Below are 19,304 nucleotides of genomic sequence, written 5' to 3'. Positions count from 1 at the left end.
TTACTCGCCGTTGTTTCTTGAGATCTCTTCTTCTCCTCGATTCGCTTATTTTCTCTGTAAACATGTTGCCACAGACATTGTAGGATCTCCATTGTCGCAGGTTTCTTGAATAACATAAATGCCCCATTTTCGAGTGCCATCGTGGCCAGGTATTTATCGTCAGCTTCCGACATCACTTCATCATGCATGAATATAGCATATCATCATGCAACAGATATTAGAGTATTTAATTTATATTATCAAATTTGTTATACATTGATATATCAAGAATAATGGAAAATAGTTTAAATATATCACCTTATAAGGATATATCTAACTCTTAATTCCATTTTAGTACAAGTTTTGCACTAAAGTTGCGCAATTTTAGCACAAAATATAATATTCATATCAAATTCATTTACTTCAAATATTGCTCAAAAAAATATTCTTGCTGTCTTATTTACATTAATTCTTATGTCTTATTAAATACTCATTCCGACCCAATTTTATACTTCACTTTGTTTTTCACATATTCAGAATGTTATTGAGAAAATAAGTCATACAGATAAATTTCCTAATACATCTTTATTGAATGATATTGAAAAAACAAATTATATTAACCGAAATGAAAGTTGAATACAATTATACACATTAAATAGGGGTATATTAGTAAAATAATTTATTAAATCATGTGGAAATTATATTATATATTTGACACATAATAAAATAAACCTAGACTATATGTTAAATGTAATTTATAAGAACTCACAGATGACAGGTAAATCCATGTTGACAGCATGATACATAAGCTTAAATGATTCGAAGTCGGGAGAGTTCACATCCCCCAGCACAATATCGAACTTGGCCTTTCCACTCAACAGCACCGATATAGCAGCAGATGCCATTTCCACTACTGTTACTGAATTCAAAAATAATAAATTTAGAGACTTTTATATATATTGAAATGGCATGTCTTTACCGATTATTTCAGATTTAATACGGATCAATCCACAGTCGATTGTATTGGTTTTGGATATTAAATATGATTGAGTTGTTTGAAAATGGATCAGAACTATTTTAATCTGGTACCGAAATCGGTTTGGAACCGGTATCATTCAAATATATGTACATAAATATTTGAAATTATTTTTTTATGAAACCTACTACACTAGTAGAATTTTTGGTTTTTACTTCGTCAAAGTTACTTCGGCGATTATTAATTAGGAAGTAGTATATATCAATCGACTTCGATAATAACACCGACGAAGTAAAACATTATTTTTTGCTTCACAATTTAAAAAAAAAAACGACCAATAATATTTCATTTTTTTCATCATTTTTTCACACACACACACTTCTAATTAAAATTATTATTTACCTCTGTATGAACACATTTCTAGCATTTTTGTTGTGTTCATTAAAGACTCGTGATCGTGATCCACAAGCAACACATGAATCTCTTGCACCATCGATCGATACGAACTCGATGGGATGTTTCTAGCTTCATTTGCGAAGTGGCTCCCCATCTCTCACTCGTCGCTTGATTAATTCTATATTAAAAAAAATTAAATGTAATATTGAATAATTAGCCGCCTATAATAAGGATAAAAGGAAATTAAACAACGAAAACGAAATAACATAGTACGGTATGAATTCGGATTTGGACGACAACTTTGATACGATGGTGTGTAAAAAGAAGGCGATAGTAGTGTTCTATTTATACTAGTTTTTTCACGCTCGTTTTCCTTTATGTAATTTTTATGACGCCACGTTGCATTTTTTTCTCGTCGAATAAAATTTAATTCGTGCAATATTACTACTTACTTTTTATATAATTTTCAATTTTCAAATCTAAACATTGTTTGCATTCTAAGAATTGGTGTAATTTAGCGCGAGGAAAAAAAAGTGTTTCGCTAGTGCAATTTTATTTTTAGGATTGATGTTTCAGCGAATTAAATTATTTTTTTCGAATATTTTATTAGAAATATCTCCCTTCACGCAAAATTTTTATGCATGTGATGTGTGAGAAATATTTACTCAATGCTGGAGATAATATAAAAAAAATATTATGATAATATAGAACTAATTATTATAATACTAGTATAAGAATAGGATTGCTATTACTTGAATATTTCCAAAATAAAAATTAATAAAAGGAAAATAAAACATATGAATCGAAGTTCTGTAAATGCTTTATGTAATCTGATTTTTGATTTATTATTATATGATTTTGACAATTATTACAAAATCTATGACATTTGTCTATAGATGTGAAATCATTAGTCAATAGTCAAATCTTTGAAAACAACATTTTTCAAATTAAAGATATCGCCAAGGTATTTATATTTTGGGAAAATTATTTTTGTTGTGTTTATGTAACTTTTCGTGATATGTTTTCAAATTTAAGGCTTACTCAATTATATATATATATATATAAGTAAATTTTATAAGTAATTTTTTATATGTGACATTGATATGACGATATGGTTCATGTCACGTCCTGAGCTCGGGCCCGCGGCTGCGTGACTGCACAATGAGCTCCTATAGCAACTACTTCGTATTCGTCCTCACTTTTACGAAAATTATTAACTTAAGTTGCTATAGAAGTTCATTGTAAGCCCATTATAAACTCATTTTAAATATTTGATTTTTAAGATGTGGGACAAGTGTATGACATTTCAGACATGAAACTGACGTGTATAATGTCATATCAGTATTCCTGAAAAAAAATACTAAAATTTGAGCAAAATGGAAAATAGATAATTGTATGGATAAAAATGCAATTTATCTTATATTTTCGAGAAAAAAAAATCAAATATTTACATTATCTATATAGTTCATCTAACACATAAGCTTTGTAAATTTAAATTTCAAAATCAGTCTACTGTGTCAAAATTATCGGGCCTTCATGTCACCAAGCATCGCTTAGTTCCTATTCCATGTATTATTTTTATAAGTGTTATTACATGTATCACATCTAAAATTTGTCAATAATAACAAAATATCCAATTATATTTAAATATTAAATATATTTCATTTGAGATTTATGAAAATTGACAAATAAATCTAATAGCTTCTGATATTACATATGCTCCCTCTCAAGTAAGATACATACAAACTTAATAAGAATATAAAATATAAGATAAATACAAACTTAATGGTGATGTTTGTAATTTTATAAATTATTGGATTTATTTGTTATTTTCACTAACATGGGTAAATGTAACATTAAAACATGAAAATAATTTTGAGATATCAGTAATTAGAAATTAATTAATCAGTGATAAACTAGAAAATATTTCGCTGCATTGAAACAACAACATTTTTCATTGTTAAACCGATATTAGTCTCATATATATTACTCTTCTAAAGACTGAGATTGATAATCGATGGTGTTCAGAATACGTATCCTTATCATTCGATTTATAATTAATGAGTGAAAAAAAAAGTTAGTAATCAATAATCATATTTTTGGGAAAAATCATAATTTTAAAATATACATATTAATATATTTCATTTTGACAAAAGATGCACTGTAAAAGAACGTAAAAGTGATTTTCCATGTATTTCAAGATGATGGCTCGAGGGGTATATATAGGTTCGATGAATCAACATTCAACCTAATTTTAAAAAACCAAAACCACAAACTCCTAATATATTTTTTTTATATTTATATAATATTTCATATTAATTACGATGAATTTCAAGTTTACCTGATATGATATTGGAGTTATTTGAAATACCTTATATTTTGTGTGACTAATGTATAGTAAGTAAGATATAATAAGTAAGATATAGATTCGATATTTCGTCATAGTATAACTAACAAAAAATGATATTTTTGTGGTGAAAAATATTACATTGGACATAAAAAGTAATGTTTTTCGTTGGTCTGATAAGATCGAAGATTCGTCGCACAAAATTGAATCATCAAATAATGTCACGCGAAATATATTTTTTTTTTTACTATATGAGTTTCGTGAAGGGAAAAAAATTTCTCTCTCTCCCCTTAGAATATGCGAACAGTGAAGCACATCTTTATCTGTGTAGTACACCATTTTTAGTGCGACTATATTTACAATTGCAATAACATTGTTTACTTAAACCAAAATATCTAGGGAACGTGATGTAATTAAATGATAGATTTATTTGACGTTATAATATTATATTTGTGACCTATAATAAATCGTGTGTAAGATAATTCATTGTTTCAATAGTTATGGATGAAACTTTGAATCGAATGTTACGCTTACCTGACAAATTATTATTATTTTTAGAATACCTGACAAATTAATAAAATATTTTCAAATATTTCTCAATTTTTATTTCAATAAAATTCTTATGAGTAGATCTCTTGTGAAACGATCTCATGAATCTTTATCTGTGAGACGGGTCAATCCTATCGATATTCAAATAAGAGATCCGTATCACAAAACACGATCCGTGAGACCGTCTCACACAAATTTTTGTCAAATATCTCATGACGCTTAAAATAAATTATGCATGTCTTTTAAAAATATTATCCCAACTTATAATTAATTAGTATCAATTAAATTATAACGGAATAAACAAAAATATCTTCGTATCTCAAATCGTCCTCCAAATCGAACTAGTTTATATTGCTATTTTGAATTAACTGAAAAAAAAATTATAAAAGACAAAAAATGTATATTCAGAAAGCTAGAAAATTTGAAATATAAAATATCCTTACATCACATATATTGTTTATGTATCGTACCTATTTATGTGCCAATCGTTGAGATGACACACATACTTAATGATATGATTTTGATATATTTCAACATATTTACTAGATGAGTCAGCGATGAACACAACGATCGACACGGCATATAAGCATTATATCAAAACTGTCTTACATCATTTTTTTTAAAAAAAAAAACATATTAAAAATTATAGAGATCACCTCTCATGCATGTGAATTATTTTTTAAAAAAAAAACTTGAAAAACATTACTAAACTCCTCCCTCATAATAGATTAAAATAGTTAAAATAAGTTATCTATAAATAAAATGAATAAAATGTAACGTATTTTTAGTCCAAAATAAAATCGTTTTATTGAAAAATCAGAACACGAGATCATTAATAATTTAATATGTGTCGGCGGACAAAGATTGAAAATTTATTTTATTTTTAGAAGTATTTAATTTATATATCTTACTTATAATAAAATGAAAAATGTACAGTCAAATCGAGTTAATTCACGCCTCTGGGTTTCGGCTCAGCTTGCTCGAACCAAAATCGGAAACCCTAATCCCAATCCCTCCTTGGATTTTGGTTCACTTTCCTTACGCTAGGCACTGGATTATTCCCTTGCGTATTATTCTTCGATGATTCGCAGTGGAGTTATCTGAATTCGATGGATCGAGTGGTGAGTTTAGTTACAGTTACAGTTATTCCTTCTAGGATTATCATGTTTTCTGCATAGTCGCATCAATTTGTGAAGTATATAATGCATGAGCTGTATGATTCCCCGTCATCTACTTTTGAAACTCAAAATAGAGTTTGTTAGATGAGATTTTAAATGTTTATATAATTTTTATTGTATATATATTTTACTATATTTTAGATGAGATGTTCGTATAATTTTAGATTGATAAAATGTTTATTTTAAATGTTTTCTTCCCCAGGTTGCTTGCAGAAGTGGAATTTGAGTTATTTTCAATGGAGACCGTGGTCGATGAGGAAGCTAAAGTTAAAGATAACTTCACCGAGATAAATGGCACCACTGTATCAACGCCAAAGACTGATGATCCTGTCGTTTACCACCTTGTTCGGGTATATCAATGTGTGGAATGACTATTTCAATTGATATTAAAGGATCAGCATTGTTTTACATCTTGGCAGTGAGTTCCTGCAAGGATGGTTGTATAGTAAGGGAATTCCTGTTTTCAGAGTTTTTTGTGCTCCTTGTTGATGATGTCTTGATTTGTGCTCTTAGTGTGTGGGTTCTCGGTGAATACGCCTGCCATGTTCAGTCCAACTCTTGATTGATGCGGAGTGTAGGCTTTGTTACTGTTTGAGTTGATTGGTAGTGTTATTGATGCCTTTTTTTTTTTGTTAGAAGAGCCACTTGATCCACATTTTATCCCTTCTGTTGTTCTCACGGGGCAGAAATTTGATGGAGAACCGTTTCTTTATAAATTAATTGTTGATTTATGATCTTAAATTCAGGTTGTTGGAGATGGGACATTAGTTCCTGCAACAGCTGATCAAGTTATGACAGTAAAGGACTTGCTTGATGATGACAAAATTGAAGGCCGGATAATTTCAGACACTGCACAAACTTTGAAATGTGCACACTCTGGATCTGATCCGAACACTCAGTTTAAAATATCAGAAGGTTCACCAATATACATTTTGATTAATTTCCTCATTTTTTTGTTTTGTACTTTCTGCGTGGCCTCTATAACCATAATTACTGTTGCACATGAGGTGCATGTTTCATGGATTGAATTCAATTCAAAGACAAAATATATTAATCTCTGCTTGTGAATGTTTTGTATCCCAGTTTACTTTTATAGACGGTTTCCATTTACTGAGTTTATGTTCAAACAACTGAACAAGCAATGTCCTTCTCCATAGTTACATAAAATTTTACTTGCTCTTAATATGATGAGTGTTATTCCATTTTTCTGTGCTCAGTTGAGGGAGACCACTTCAATATAGATGCCTTCAACCCTCATGGGCAACACGAATTTTGTTTTAGTCAGCTAGCCAAAAGGCTCAAGCTTTTAGGGTTCATGACTTGTGAGTCATTTTCGACAGTATGTAACTGGCCACACTTCTTTATATGGACAAATTGGTGTTTAAAAATTTGGAAGTGTCAGATCTGTGTTCAATGGGTTGACCTGACTGGAAAGGAGAAAGGTCATCAGTTGGAGTGTTTGATATTTGACCTTACCGGTTGAAAAACAGGCTTCCACGCACATGCACAAGCTGTTACGCTATGACATTACTAACAACTATTATATTCCCACAAGGTTTCATGGCTATTACCCTGTTACCATCGGTAAAACCCAATGCTCACAAGCTTGCTTATGTGGTAGTTACTTTGAGAACTACTCGAGCAATATAAATTGGTCCATGTCTATATTTCTTTAGAAGTTTTAGCGGCTAGAACTTTTTAGTTTCTCAGCAACCACATGTCAATTAGTGATGCTCTCATCGCCCATGAAACCCCTCGCAAACTAGTTGGTACTTTTTTCCTCCTGTTCTCTGCTAGTTTTGGTGAAAGAAGCTGGGGGTTCATATGTATCATTTTTCCCATCATATCCTATCTGACAACCGCCTTTTTTGAGTTGCTGAACCTTGTTTATTTTTTAGGCTTGCTACAACGTGAGAGCCTAGAAGTTGATGCTGGAGAACTGGGTCTGCCCCCTGACCTTGAAGTGGATTCCAAAAAAATGGATATTCGAGATGAGGTATTTGAGTTGGTGTTTCCTGAGATGTTTTTTTTACTGATACTCCTACTTGGTTATTTGTGCAGTTAGTGGATATTGAATTTTTCATGGTCAAATTGGGATATATCATGGAATGGAGAGGCCCAGATAGTTGTGTATTTTCAGCTTTATGTGATCTTATTCTTTCTCCTGTTAGCACAAATTGTTATTGCCATAATTATGATTCTTTTGAATTGCTCTATGTTTCGTATCAAAGATGGTTAAACTATGATGACGACTTCCACTTTATTTCAATCTACAGGAAAATATCCATCGGTTTACTAGTGATCGTGTTGTTGACCAGTCTAGACCTTCAGAGGAATGCTCAAAAATTTCTGGTTTGGGTGAGGATGGTTCCTCAGCTTCTGCTATAGGTATTAGTATGATGCCTGATTTCTCTCTGTTGAAGGGGGAGATACACCTGGACAATCTGACAATGAAAGAACTCCAGGAGACATTCAAAGCAACTTTTGGAAGGGAAACTTCTGTGAAGGACAAGCGATGGCTTAAAAGGAGAATCATCATGGGATTGACTAATTCTTGTGATTTCTCGGTTACCACTCTTGTTATCACAGACAACAGGGTGGTAAAAAAAGGGAAAGGAGAAATTTGGAAGTGTGCGGGCCCCTGTGCTACAGTTGATTGTGTCGTTCAATCTTCACGGGAGGACTGTGAAAATTCAACCTGCTTTGATGACCAAAAGGGAATGCACTCAAATGGTAATAGAACAAATGTACAAAGTTTTACAACACAAGAAAATTGTGGGAGTAAAGATGGTAGTGCAGAAGAAAGACCTGCAAAAAGAGTTCGGAAGCCCACAAGACGATATATTGAAGAGCTTTCGGAAGGAGAACCCCGGGATTCTGATGCCAAAATAATTTCCTCTGGGAGGCAACCTCCTGCATGTAACCAACCATCAGCAAAAGTTCAGCTAATACCTGTTCAGACTGTTGTACAAGATGCAAAATGTCTCATGAGACAGGATTCATTAGGTGGTTCTGGAGTTCAGGTCCCATATGTGTCTCGAGTTCGACGTAGTCGTCCAAGGGAAAGCTTCATGACCCTCATGGTAATGAAACAATACCTCTTATTAATATAGTTATGAGTATAATAAATAAATAGTATAATTTTGTTGATGTGGATACTATTCAATTGTTATCTGCTGCCTGTTTACTTTTTTTAAATCTTGCATCCATGTGTAGCAGCCAAATTTCAATTCAACTTGTGCAGATATACTTCAATTGAGAGTAGTGATGAAAAATGATGAATAAAATAATTCCAATAAGCTTGTTAGGTGGTTTGATTTACATGCTTTCTGCTGTGTAGAAACTACAACTAAGTGACATTGGGTTGCCGACCAGTCTGGTGAAGAACAATGTTTCATGCAGTGAAAAACTTCGCAATGAAGTAGTGGACAAGGTTTTTGAAGCTGACTTATCTCCCAGATTGATTGAAGTGCCTGTAAGTAAACTTACTTAGCATGCTAAATGTAATTTCGGTCTACTTAATTTTCACTGATATTAAAAAGCTAAAACGATGATACAGTTAACTTGATTGGGCCTTATCAAATTATCTCAATAGACTGCTCTTTTGTCAGTTTGACAGATACCAAATATCGTTCTTCTGGATGTTATAGCAGTTTGCTCAAAGTATTTTAAATATTGAATAAAATATTGAAAACTGTGTTACATGGTGCAAATTGTTAGTGGTAAACAAAATCAATGTGAAAAGGTTTCAGGCTGTTCTGGTTTTAATTTGGTATATCAAAAGATATCGTTGCTTCTTCATATCAATTTATTTCACCTGTTATTGTTTTCTGTTTCTGCTTTATTGATAAAAATGCATGTGTATTGCCGGTCTATATTACACTGGGAATAATACCGACTCTCCATGTAATAAATACCACTGGATTTATGAGTCGCACGTGAAATTTGTGCTGAAATCACATGTTTTAATGCATCTTAAGTAAATGTCCCCGGCAGGTTTCTTTTCCAGAGGAAGGCATGCCACCAACTGAAAAGGAAGTGGTTCATCTGGAAAAGGAAGTGGTATCGCAAAATGTGAGACCACACACCAATGGTTTGGACGACGAGGTGGTTACAGTTGCCAAAGAAAATGGAGGAACAAGGAGGAAACATCATCGACCTTGGACTCTAAGTGAGGTTGTTAAGCTGGTTGAAGGAGTTGCTAAATATGGTGCCGGTAGATGGTCTGAAATTAAACGTTCTGCCTTTTTATCATGTTCTTACAGAACTTCAGTTGATCTCAAGGTAGGTACATAAAGGTTCAGTAAGTGAAGTGCAGCAGAACTTGGTTACATCATCGACTTTTAAGCCATCATTTTAAGCTTGAATGGTGGAATGCTTTTTTGTAGGATAAATGGCGTAATCTCCTCAGAGCTAGCCTTGCAGAGTTGCCAGCTAGAGATGGGGTGAGCACAATGTGTTGTCACATTAGGCTAATTCACTTTACCACATTGATAGTGGAACTTTATTTTAGATGCACGTCTATACCACCACTAAGTATGATTCTGATGCGATTAAACATGTTATCTATTTCAATATATGCTGCTATTTGTTTGCTGTTTACTTTTTTCTCCTCATTCTCAAATGAAGCCTATCTGTGTAAGACAAACCAGGGAAAAAAAACCTTGGTGGCTGTGTGAATAGGAGAGGAATAGACCATGATCGGAAAATATTCAATAATCAGTTTGTGATTGGCTGAACAATGCATGTATGACGGTTTGGGTACCGCTACAGTCTGGAAGTGATAATATGTTCTCAAATCTTGTATGATGCGGATTCTCATTTTTTTCGTAAACTAACATCTCTATTTGTATTTTAAATTTCAGCGTGATGATTATTTTCTTTTGTGATAAATACAAATAATTTTCAAATATTATCTGCGTGGAGACTTCTAGTGACTTTCATTGATATTAGTATCAACCATGCTTAGTTATATTCGGTAAATGCTACAGCAGATGCACGCTTCTTCCCGCAAAAATGCTTCCATTCCGATCCCTGCCCAAATTCTATCTAGAGTGAGAGAACTTGCTGATGCCCCAGCACAGGTTCCCCCGAGCCTCGGCTCCGATGGTAATCTACACAAATGGGGGTAAGGGTTGTTTTAGCCTTTGAGATGTACATTTATATTGTTTTAAGGATTGCTACAAGTGTGTTAGTATGTATATGGGTCACATTTGCAACTATAGTCAGTTTTTAGCAGGTTTGTGTTAAGGCTGTATATGATATGATCATCTAATGGTTCCTTCATCACAGGTAAACCTATGCTACAGCTGTTGTATTGCACCTCATAGATAATAATCATTTGACATCATCCAATGGGTTTCATTATGTTCATATGATATCCAATACATTACATAATCTAATACCATACACTGTGACAGGATCCTTAACTCAGATTTGGTCACAAATCCAAAAGTTGTCTTCAATTATCCACGCAGTGATCTATGTCAGATAACACAGATGATATTTATGGATGTTGGTCATGAATCCATGATAGCGACATCATGTATTAATATGAACATGATATTAAAATACCATTTATGATTTGAATAGATAAAAAAAAATAGAAGAAAGTCACGGCCATATATATCCATACCTTCTTCCCATTTTGTATTTTTACTCCATTCAAGGTGGCCATTCTGCGAATACATGTCTCTTCGTTGAAACGTCGAGATATCTCAACTTAATAGTTTGGGGAATCTGCATGAATTTTTAACGATTCATGATGCTTTTAGTTATTTTGTTACAGAGTTTGTGACATATTTAAAAGTATAGTGGGTTTTTATGTTATTCAATTTATGCAATAATTTTCAAATGTCGTAATAATTTTATATTACTACGACGTCTGAAGATTATTTTTTTGAACGGCGTTTTAAGAATTTAAGGCACTGAAATTGTCAACGTCCGTTGCGTAAATGTTTTTTTTTTAAAAATAATTTATTGAACACCCATAGAAGCTCTACAAAAATGGCGTTTATTGGAAAGCAACGACATTATTAAATACATATACTATTAAAAGTCAAGTCTTCATTTCATATTTTTTTATATTATTATTATTATTACTATTTCAAACAACCAGTACCTAAATATCTTATATTCGACACTATTTAGGGTAATGTCTTAATACTTAGTATCTTCAATTACAATTTCTTTATTAATTTTCCTAAAAATGCCCTTTTAATTGTTCAAATTAATTTTTTTTCTTATTTTTCTTTTATGACGATTTATTATTTCAACCTTCTCCAAACACAATGCGTGTGCCCCGTTCTATAACAGTTTATTAATAATTATTTTGTTCAATCGAATTAATTAATTACATGAAGAGCAAATAAGTAATTAAATATTAAATATATTCGTCATTTTTTAAAATTTGAAAAATCGCCACTCGTCCCTTCGTCTCTCTGCATATCGATTATCTGACTCTCCGGGGGTCCCAAGTTTCTGTATAGCTAACGAATCCCACAGCCGAGTTTGATTTCCATTTCTTTCTGTCGTTCTTCATCGTCGCCGGTATATTCGCCGCCGCACCAGGTGTAGAATTCACTTTCACTCGTGTTGCACGCCTTGGCTGTCAGCTCTGCAATTGGAAGCCGTTAGAGGAAGACATACTTCATGTTCTCATTTCTTCCAGCTCTTCTGTATCGTTGGAGTAGTCTCTTATGATGCGAGCTCCGCCACCACCTTTGTAATTTTCGTAACCACGGCACTACCTCGTTAGTTTCGCCACAGAATTTGGTGAGCAATTTGTTTTTAGTAATTTGGAAGGTGGAGTGGTAGACATGTTTAATTTTGACAAATATTTATATGATGTTACGTATTCGTTTTCTGATATTTCGTTTTTGAATGTGTGAACTTGGCTGAGTTTTCCGGATGATGAGTTTGTCTGTGGATGCTTGCTGCTTTATGCTCTCTTAAGCTTAGATCGTTGATACTCTATAGATCGAATAAAAATACGTACTTTCCTTTTTTGTACTTTCTGAAGTTAGTATGAAACCGTTGGGTTAGATTTCTTGAAAATTTCAAAACGAAATAGCAAAAATATTCACCACTGGAGCGTCCAGGCAGAAATATAGGCAAGAAACAAAATGATTCATCAATTACTTTGCCTGGCCACCATATTACAGAAGTCTGATTTATAATGGTCAAATAAAATTGACGTTTAGTTTCAGAACATGCACCTAGCCTTTGGCAAATCATATGCTTTTTCATCAAGTACCTACTTTGGCCTTTGTTTGCTGCCACCTCTTTTATTTGAACCTTATTAATAATGATAAAATTCCATTTCTGAAAAGTCTCTGCCTTACTAAGTACCCCTATCTTGTTCTTTTTCAGAGCTGAAATTATCGTTCCATGATCTTTGAAATTATTATTGAATCTGTTCCTTGTTTGTATATCATCTAAATTTCAGAAAAGAGGATCTATCCGTAGACTTGTACTGCTGTTTAGAACACTCTTCAAATTTAATGTTTCATATTTGATGTATAAAATGTGTTTCTTTGCTTGTACCTTTCTCAACTTTGATGTATTTGACATCCACTCCTTAAATGACGAGGTTCAATCTTGAAAGGTGTTTGTGTGTAGGTGTGAAAGTAAACTGACATCGGACTAATTGAAGTAGACGGTAGAAATATGGCACCAGGAAAATACGCTAGAGTTGATGGTCGGAGATCATCATCGAGATACTGCTCAACAGTCGCAATAATGGTTTTTGTAGCCCTTTGTTTAGTTGGTGTATGGATGGTGACAACGTCTTCTATGGTCCGTTTTCAAAATACTGATGTCTCTCTGGAAAGCGAGAACAAGGTGAAGACACACACTACTGATAGCAAAAGTGAGAATAATGATGACAATGATAACATTGATAATAGTAGCAATGTTGCTGGTGGCAGTCATGAACTAACCGATGATGGAAAGTCAAATCAGTTTGAGGATAATGCAGGTGATTTGACCGAGAATGAGACCAAAGGGGACACAGACAGGAATTCAAATCAAGAGGAAAAGAATGAGAACTCTGAAGAGAATGAAACAGACAATAAGGAGAAGAAGGAAGACAAATTGAAAGAGAGTTCTAAGGATGAAAATACAGAAGATGGATCAGAAAATGGAGAGGACGGAAAATCTCAGATGGCGAATAAAGCCACTGGATCTGTAGAGATGGAAAGAAATTCTGATGACGGTGAGAAAGAATCTGAAAAGAAAACAAATGAGATGAAAGATGGCAAGAGAGAGAGTCAAATAGACGAAAGTGTGGTGATAAATAAAGATGAGGAGATAGATCATGGTTCTTTTGCGAAGAACAACTCTGTTGAGTTGCTTCCTTCTGGATCTGAATCAGAAATTTTAAATGAATATTCAACCCAAAATGGATCCTTTTCGACTCAAGCAACGGAGTCCGCAAATGAGAATGAAGCCCAGAAATCATCCCAATTGGAGAGTCAATATGTTTACAGTTGGAAACTTTGCAACACCACCTCTGGGCCAGATTTTGTTCCGTGCCTTGACAACTGGGCGGAAGTTCGGAAACTTCCATCAACTAAGCACTACGAACACAGGGAGAGGCACTGCCCAGACAATCCCCCCACCTGTCTTGTTCCACTTCCTGAAAGATACATGCACCCGATTGAGTGGCCTACAAGCCGGGAAAAGGTAAAGCACTTCCAAAACAGGTTTTTTAGCTTTATCTTTTTGGTTATTGCTTTCTCATGCCAACTTCTGTTATTATATTTGACAGATTTGGTACCATAATGTTCCCCACACAAAACTTGCAGAAGTTAAAGGACACCAGAATTGGGTTAAAATTAGCGGTGAATACCTTACTTTCCCTGGTGGTGGCACCCAGTTTAAGCATGGAGCTCTTCATTATATTGAATTCATACAAGAGGTAATGTTGTATGTGCCTTACTAAATTGGATTTGCATGTGCACGTGTCTCTCCTTTGTCTTACTCAATCTACAAGGAATTAACAGGTAGGCTTATGTTTGATGTTTTCTTCTCGCCGTTATGCAAATTTTTGTGATTCTAGTTTTAGCAATGAGATGAATATTTTTAGTTTTCATTATGTTACCCTTCATGTGTTCTATGTCAATTATGATTGAGTTATGCGTGAGATATAATTAAATGACATGATTTTATAGCAGTTTTTCAGTTATGATAGTATTGTCAAAATTGTGGCATGCATATAAAAGGCGACTCCTATCATGAATGATGAGTAAATAATTACCTGGAACTTGACTGTTTTGACTCATTACAATTGATTGTTAAATAGTCTGTGCCCGGCATTGCGTGGGGAAAACACTCCCGAGTTGTTTTGGATGTTGGATGTGGAGTTGCTAGCTTTGGGGGCTTTCTCTTTGAAAAGGATGTGCTGACAATGTCATTAGCTCCGAAAGATGAGCATGAAGCTCAGGTTCAATTTGCACTTGAAAGAGGAATACCTGCTATATCTGCTGTTATGGGTACTAAGAGACTTCCCTACCCAGGGAGAGTTTTTGATGTTGTCCATTGTGCACGTTGTAGGGTGCCTTGGCATATTGAAGGTAGTTGAATCCCTGTTACTTTTAGTTGAAAAAGATCTTTGGATTAGTCCACGAGTATTTGAGCTATAAAATCACATGGAGAAGTATTTGGGCATTAACCAGCACCTTTTTCATTTATATGTACATGTGTTTAAGTTTCCGACTCAGAAATAACCACATCTATGCTTTTTCTTTTAACATGTGATAATTCACTTCATTGTATAACATGTAATAATATTTAGGTGGTAAGCTTCTCCTGGAGCTGAACCGTTTACTGAGGCCTGGTGGTTTCTTTGTTTGGTCGGCAACTCCCATTTACCGGAAACTTCCTGATGATATTGGGATCTGGGAAGGTACAATATTACTCTGCTATCCGTCAAAGCTGATTAGGTTTTCTAGCTCTAATAAATGTGTGTTGGACAGCGATGAAGAAACTCACTGAAGCAATGTGCTGGGAAGTTGTTTCAATTTCCAAGGATGAAGTAAATAGAGTAGGGATTGCTGTATATCGTAAGCCTACTTCAAATGAGTGCTATGAACAGAGGTCACAAAATGATCCCCCACTTTGCCAAAATTCTGATGATCCAAATGCTGCCTGGTATGCTCAGTGTCGCTCGAACTGCAATTGCATTTTCTATTTGATTGATCTTGAATATTTCCTTATCTTTATCTACTCAGGAACGTACCTTTACAACCATGCATGCACAAAGTTCCTGTTGCTTTGTCAGAGCGTGGTTCTCAATGGCCAGAACAGTGGCCTGCCAGAGTGGACAAAACACCTAATTGGTTGTTGACTTCCCAGGTTGGAGCCTATGGGAAGCCAGCTCCAGAAGATTTTGCTGCTGATAATGAACACTGGAAACGTGTAGTGAACAAGTCATATCTAAATGGACTGGGAATTAAATGGTCAACTGTGAGAAATGTCATGGACATGCGTGCTATCTATGGAGGGTAAGTGAAAAAAAAATTGAAGAATCATATTACTCTTCTTTTCTCGAGAAAACTAGCTGTAATCAACAATCTTCTTTGCTTTTGAACATTCTTGTCTTAAATGCATATGGGCTACCTTGTGGTAGCATTATTGCGATCTATTCAATTTTCCAATCTCACGCTATCTAGCTTGTTCTATTTGCAGATTTGCTGCTGCTCTGAGAGATTTGAATTTGTGGGTTATGAATGTTGTCTCTGTAGATGCTCCTGATACACTAACAATTATTTATGAGCGAGGTCTATTTGGAATTTACCACGAGTGGTGTGAATCATTCAGCACTTACCCAAGATCTTATGATCTTCTCCATGCCGATCATATTTTCTCAAAGATAAAGGCCAGGTGCGTGTTAGATCCAGTGTTTATTCAGACAACTCATGTTGTGGCTTGTTCTAATTTTCCGGCCTGCAGGTGTAGCATCATGGCTTTGGTTTCTGAGGTTGATCGGATTTTGAGACCTGAAGGAAATATCATAGTCCGGGACACCGTCAAAATAATTAGTGAACTCGAAAACATATTCAAGTCGATGCAGTGGGATATCCGCATGACCTACTCAAAAAACAAGGAAGGAATGTTGTGTGCACAAAAAACAATGTGGAGGCCTAAAGATGAAGAGACGATCCAATATGCCATTGCTTAAAGCCTCGCTGTAAGAACACAATTCTTGAGGTGTACATGCCAGCCACATAGTAGGTTTGCATTAGTGCTTATTCAATTGCTGCTTACTCTCCATCTTTCTTCAGGTTATCATGCATCTAGTGCTAGCCTATCAGAGTAGTTTTTTACTTTGAGAGGAGCGTAAGTCCTGACAAGTTCTCTCTATCATACCTCCATTGTGACGACCTATAGCTATTATATGTAGTACGTGAGGTTTATATTTTGGAAGACTTTCATACAAAAAAAAAAATCTTTCATTTTGCGGTGCGTGAGGGGCTCAGATATGGCCTGCCCTTCTGTTTATACTTCATAGAAATGGTCAGCAGCATGCATTTGCTGCTGCAGCAGGCTCTCTTAATCGTGAAATCACTTCTCTTAATGCAGGTGTAACAGGTGGTGGTACCAAGGGGATATCGAGGTTGGATTAATTTTCTGGTTGGTCAAATTTGGACGCAGTTGCTGTTGTAGCATGTGTACATGTAAGATTTCTTTTGTTTACTTATTTTGGAGGACGTTATACGAAGTGGCGTTGATTGATGAGGACAAGATATTTTATGTTCATGTGAAATATTCAACGTAAAGTTTTTCATTGTTTAAACCCTGCATAGTGGTGTGAATTCAATCATTTCCAAAAACTTTCAACTTTCAGTGAGAATGAAAGCTTTTCTTTCGAAATCTTGATGCCTACTACTTTTAAGTTCCTAATGTTGTGAATGAGTTAAGCTCAAGCTCTTTTTCACAAAAATGTATTCATTACCAAGTCTCAAGTAAGGCTTTATCTTAATTTGAGTCAATCATAGAAACTCGAGTTCAGATTTGTTGGGTGATTGGGGTTTATGATCGAGTTCGTTGACAATGCGGACCAAAATTTGTTGGGCTATCTTTGAAACGATCTGGGCATTGATTTTCCCATCCTTTAATTGAAATAAGATTGGGTCGATAAGGCATCGTTATAATCTTGGAAACAGAAAGTTAGAAAAAATGGTTTAATATTCAAATGAATTAAAATTATCTAAACAAGCCTGAATTCAGAATCTTGGCTTCCAAAATTTTGACTCCAAATTCAAACACGAATTTATATCAAGAAAAAAATCTCCTCGTAACATTTCGAATTAAGTCAGAAATACATATTAGGAAACTAAAATATTATATTCAACTCCTAAAGCAGACCCCAATCAAGCCAAGGGCTTGCCGCTAAAGATATCATCAAATTTTTTAATGTAACGAGTCCCACCATGTCATTCAAACGAATACAAGGGGATCGACCCCTTTTGCACCCTAGCCAGAACAACTGGAATCAGGCCCTACCAAGCAATAATTTAGCCACAGAAATGGATTTGTTTGCCACTCAATCCTGCAGGGTTGGTAATTTTTAACAAGCTTTGCCCACAAAAACCATTTATGTAACAAGTCTTCTTGATTTCGGGGCATTTAATTGATAAATGGCGTTTGATTAGTGGCTAATGAAGAATTGTGGATTCAAATCTTAATATATGGAATGGATGGATCCATCGTCCACGCCATCGAGGTTGGATCTCAATTTTTAAGTAAAAAATTCAACAATGGCAGCACTCTAATTATTGCAATCAAGTACATTTGACATAGGGAATGAGTTTATTAATCAATTTATAAATTACCATGCGTCAAGATGACTATTGCTTTTAACTTCAAGTACTAAGTTTTTAACCCACTTCAAAATTTTTAAAATGGAGTATTTTCAAGTAAAATGTTAATTTTTTTTTCTATTTTTATATCATATGTATTGTGTTAAGCGTGTATGAGTAAGAATATCATTGAGAAGAGTGACATCCTGAGAAGTTCTCGTACGTCAAGCTGCTGGTGTTGCGCCGCTTTATCTGGTTGGCTAGGTAGATCGTAAAAGAGTGACGTTAGTTATTCACAGGTAATATTGTTTCTGCGAAGACATGGACATCGATAAAAAAATGGTAAGATTGATCTCTAAGGGATGGAACACCATCAGTAGATAGACATGCATCTCCCCAAATTCAAAGGCCTAACAGCCCGACCCACTACAACCCATGTAGGTGCACTCTGCATTGTCATGACTACAAGGAAATAATATTGCGCATTGATTAATAGTTATAGTTTTTAGCCTAGTGGTAAGCGCTTGATCATAACAAATTGTACCATAGCGAGATCATGAGTTCAAGTATCTCAAAAATCATATTTATATATTTATTGGGGTGAATGTTGGGTTAAGCATGTATGAGTGAGAGTAGTACTAGGATGAGTGATCTCTTAGAAAATTGTCGTACGTTAGTGCTACTGACGTCGCGCCTCTTAATCTGGTTGGCTAGATGGGTCGTAATAAGAGAGACGTCGGATCTTCACATGTAATATCGTCTCTACGGGGATATAGACAGTGATAGGGACAGGGTAAGACTAATCTCTAAAATATATGATCGAGACAACACCAGGAGATAGACACGCATCTCCCCGGAATCATGAGTCTAACAGCCAGACACATTTGCATCTAAGTAGGTGCAAGCTGCGCTGTCACGAGTATAAGAAAATAAAGTTGTGCCTTGGTTAACAACTATAACTTTTGGCTTAATGATAAATGTTTTATCCTAACAATATGTATGATCCATGTGGGTTTTGAAGAGGATTAATTTAGGATTTAACGTATTTAAAAGGTAAACTATATATATAATAATAA

General features: G+C 34.5%; 2 protein-coding genes across 9 annotated transcripts; both read left to right on the top strand.

The window, feature by feature from the left end:
* The first annotated feature begins 5,176 nt into the window (after nucleotides 1-5,176).
* Nucleotides 5,177-10,827, top strand: LOC140981009 (uncharacterized). 4 transcript variants are annotated; one of them, XM_073447213.1, is made up of 10 exons: nucleotides 5,177-5,368; nucleotides 5,628-5,775; nucleotides 6,172-6,340; nucleotides 7,324-7,421; nucleotides 7,702-8,025; nucleotides 8,056-8,508; nucleotides 8,766-8,900; nucleotides 9,422-9,709; nucleotides 9,814-9,870; nucleotides 10,417-10,827. In XM_073447213.1, the coding sequence occupies exons 2-10, from the start codon at nucleotides 5,662-5,664 to the stop codon at nucleotides 10,555-10,557; spliced, it is 1,779 nt and encodes a 592-aa protein (XP_073303314.1). In that variant the 5' UTR covers nucleotides 5,177-5,368; nucleotides 5,628-5,661; the 3' UTR covers nucleotides 10,558-10,827. The 4 variants fall into 4 exon arrangements, with proteins under 4 accessions (XP_073303314.1, XP_073303313.1, XP_073303312.1 ...); XM_073447212.1 differs by having other exon boundaries at nucleotides 7,702-8,508; nucleotides 10,420-10,827; XM_073447211.1 differs by having other exon boundaries at nucleotides 7,702-8,508.
* Nucleotides 10,828-11,821: 994 nt separating this feature from the next.
* LOC140981008 (probable methyltransferase PMT26) lies at nucleotides 11,822-17,250 on the top strand. 5 transcript variants are annotated; one of them, XR_012176023.1, is made up of 10 exons: nucleotides 11,822-12,199; nucleotides 13,032-14,110; nucleotides 14,196-14,345; nucleotides 14,730-15,000; nucleotides 15,222-15,332; nucleotides 15,403-15,577; nucleotides 15,658-15,930; nucleotides 16,115-16,309; nucleotides 16,379-16,660; nucleotides 17,009-17,250. XR_012176023.1 is itself a non-coding variant. In XM_073447210.1 (10 exons), the coding sequence occupies exons 2-9, from the start codon at nucleotides 13,094-13,096 to the stop codon at nucleotides 16,605-16,607; spliced, it is 2,421 nt and encodes an 806-aa protein (XP_073303311.1). In that variant the 5' UTR covers nucleotides 11,822-12,199; nucleotides 13,032-13,093; the 3' UTR covers nucleotides 16,608-16,616; nucleotides 17,018-17,250. The 5 variants fall into 5 exon arrangements, 4 of the variants coding, with proteins under 4 accessions (XP_073303311.1, XP_073303309.1, XP_073303308.1 ...); XM_073447210.1 differs by having other exon boundaries at nucleotides 16,379-16,616; nucleotides 17,018-17,250; XM_073447208.1 differs by having other exon boundaries at nucleotides 16,379-16,656.
* Nucleotides 17,251-19,304: the final 2,054 nt, after the last annotated feature.

The sequence above is a fragment of the Primulina huaijiensis genome, chromosome 7 (assembly GCF_012295235.1).
Source record: "Primulina huaijiensis isolate GDHJ02 chromosome 7, ASM1229523v2, whole genome shotgun sequence".
Taxonomy (NCBI): Eukaryota; Viridiplantae; Streptophyta; class Magnoliopsida; order Lamiales; family Gesneriaceae; genus Primulina; species Primulina huaijiensis.
The sequence above is the reverse complement of the archived record's forward strand: the minus strand, read 5'-3'. Positions and strand labels throughout refer to the sequence as shown.

Excerpts from the sequence above, each read along its gene's own strand:
- LOC140981009 (XM_073447211.1), top strand. The coding sequence starts at position 5,662 with ATGGAGACCGTGGTCGATGAGGAAGCTAAAGTTAAAGATAACTTCACC. Across the intron at positions 5,776-6,171 it reads TCGTTTACCACCTTGTTCGG|GTTGTTGGAGATGGGACATT; the intron begins GTATATCAATGT and ends TCTTAAATTCAG. Across the intron at positions 9,871-10,416 it reads AGTTGCCAGCTAGAGATGGG|CAGATGCACGCTTCTTCCCG; the intron begins GTGAGCACAATG and ends TAAATGCTACAG.
- LOC140981008 (XM_073447210.1), top strand. The coding sequence starts at position 13,094 with ATGGCACCAGGAAAATACGCTAGAGTTGATGGTCGGAGATCATCATCG. Across the intron at positions 15,001-15,221 it reads GGTGCCTTGGCATATTGAAG|GTGGTAAGCTTCTCCTGGAG; the intron begins GTAGTTGAATCC and ends AATAATATTTAG. Across the intron at positions 15,578-15,657 it reads GATGATCCAAATGCTGCCTG|GAACGTACCTTTACAACCAT; the intron begins GTATGCTCAGTG and ends TTATCTACTCAG.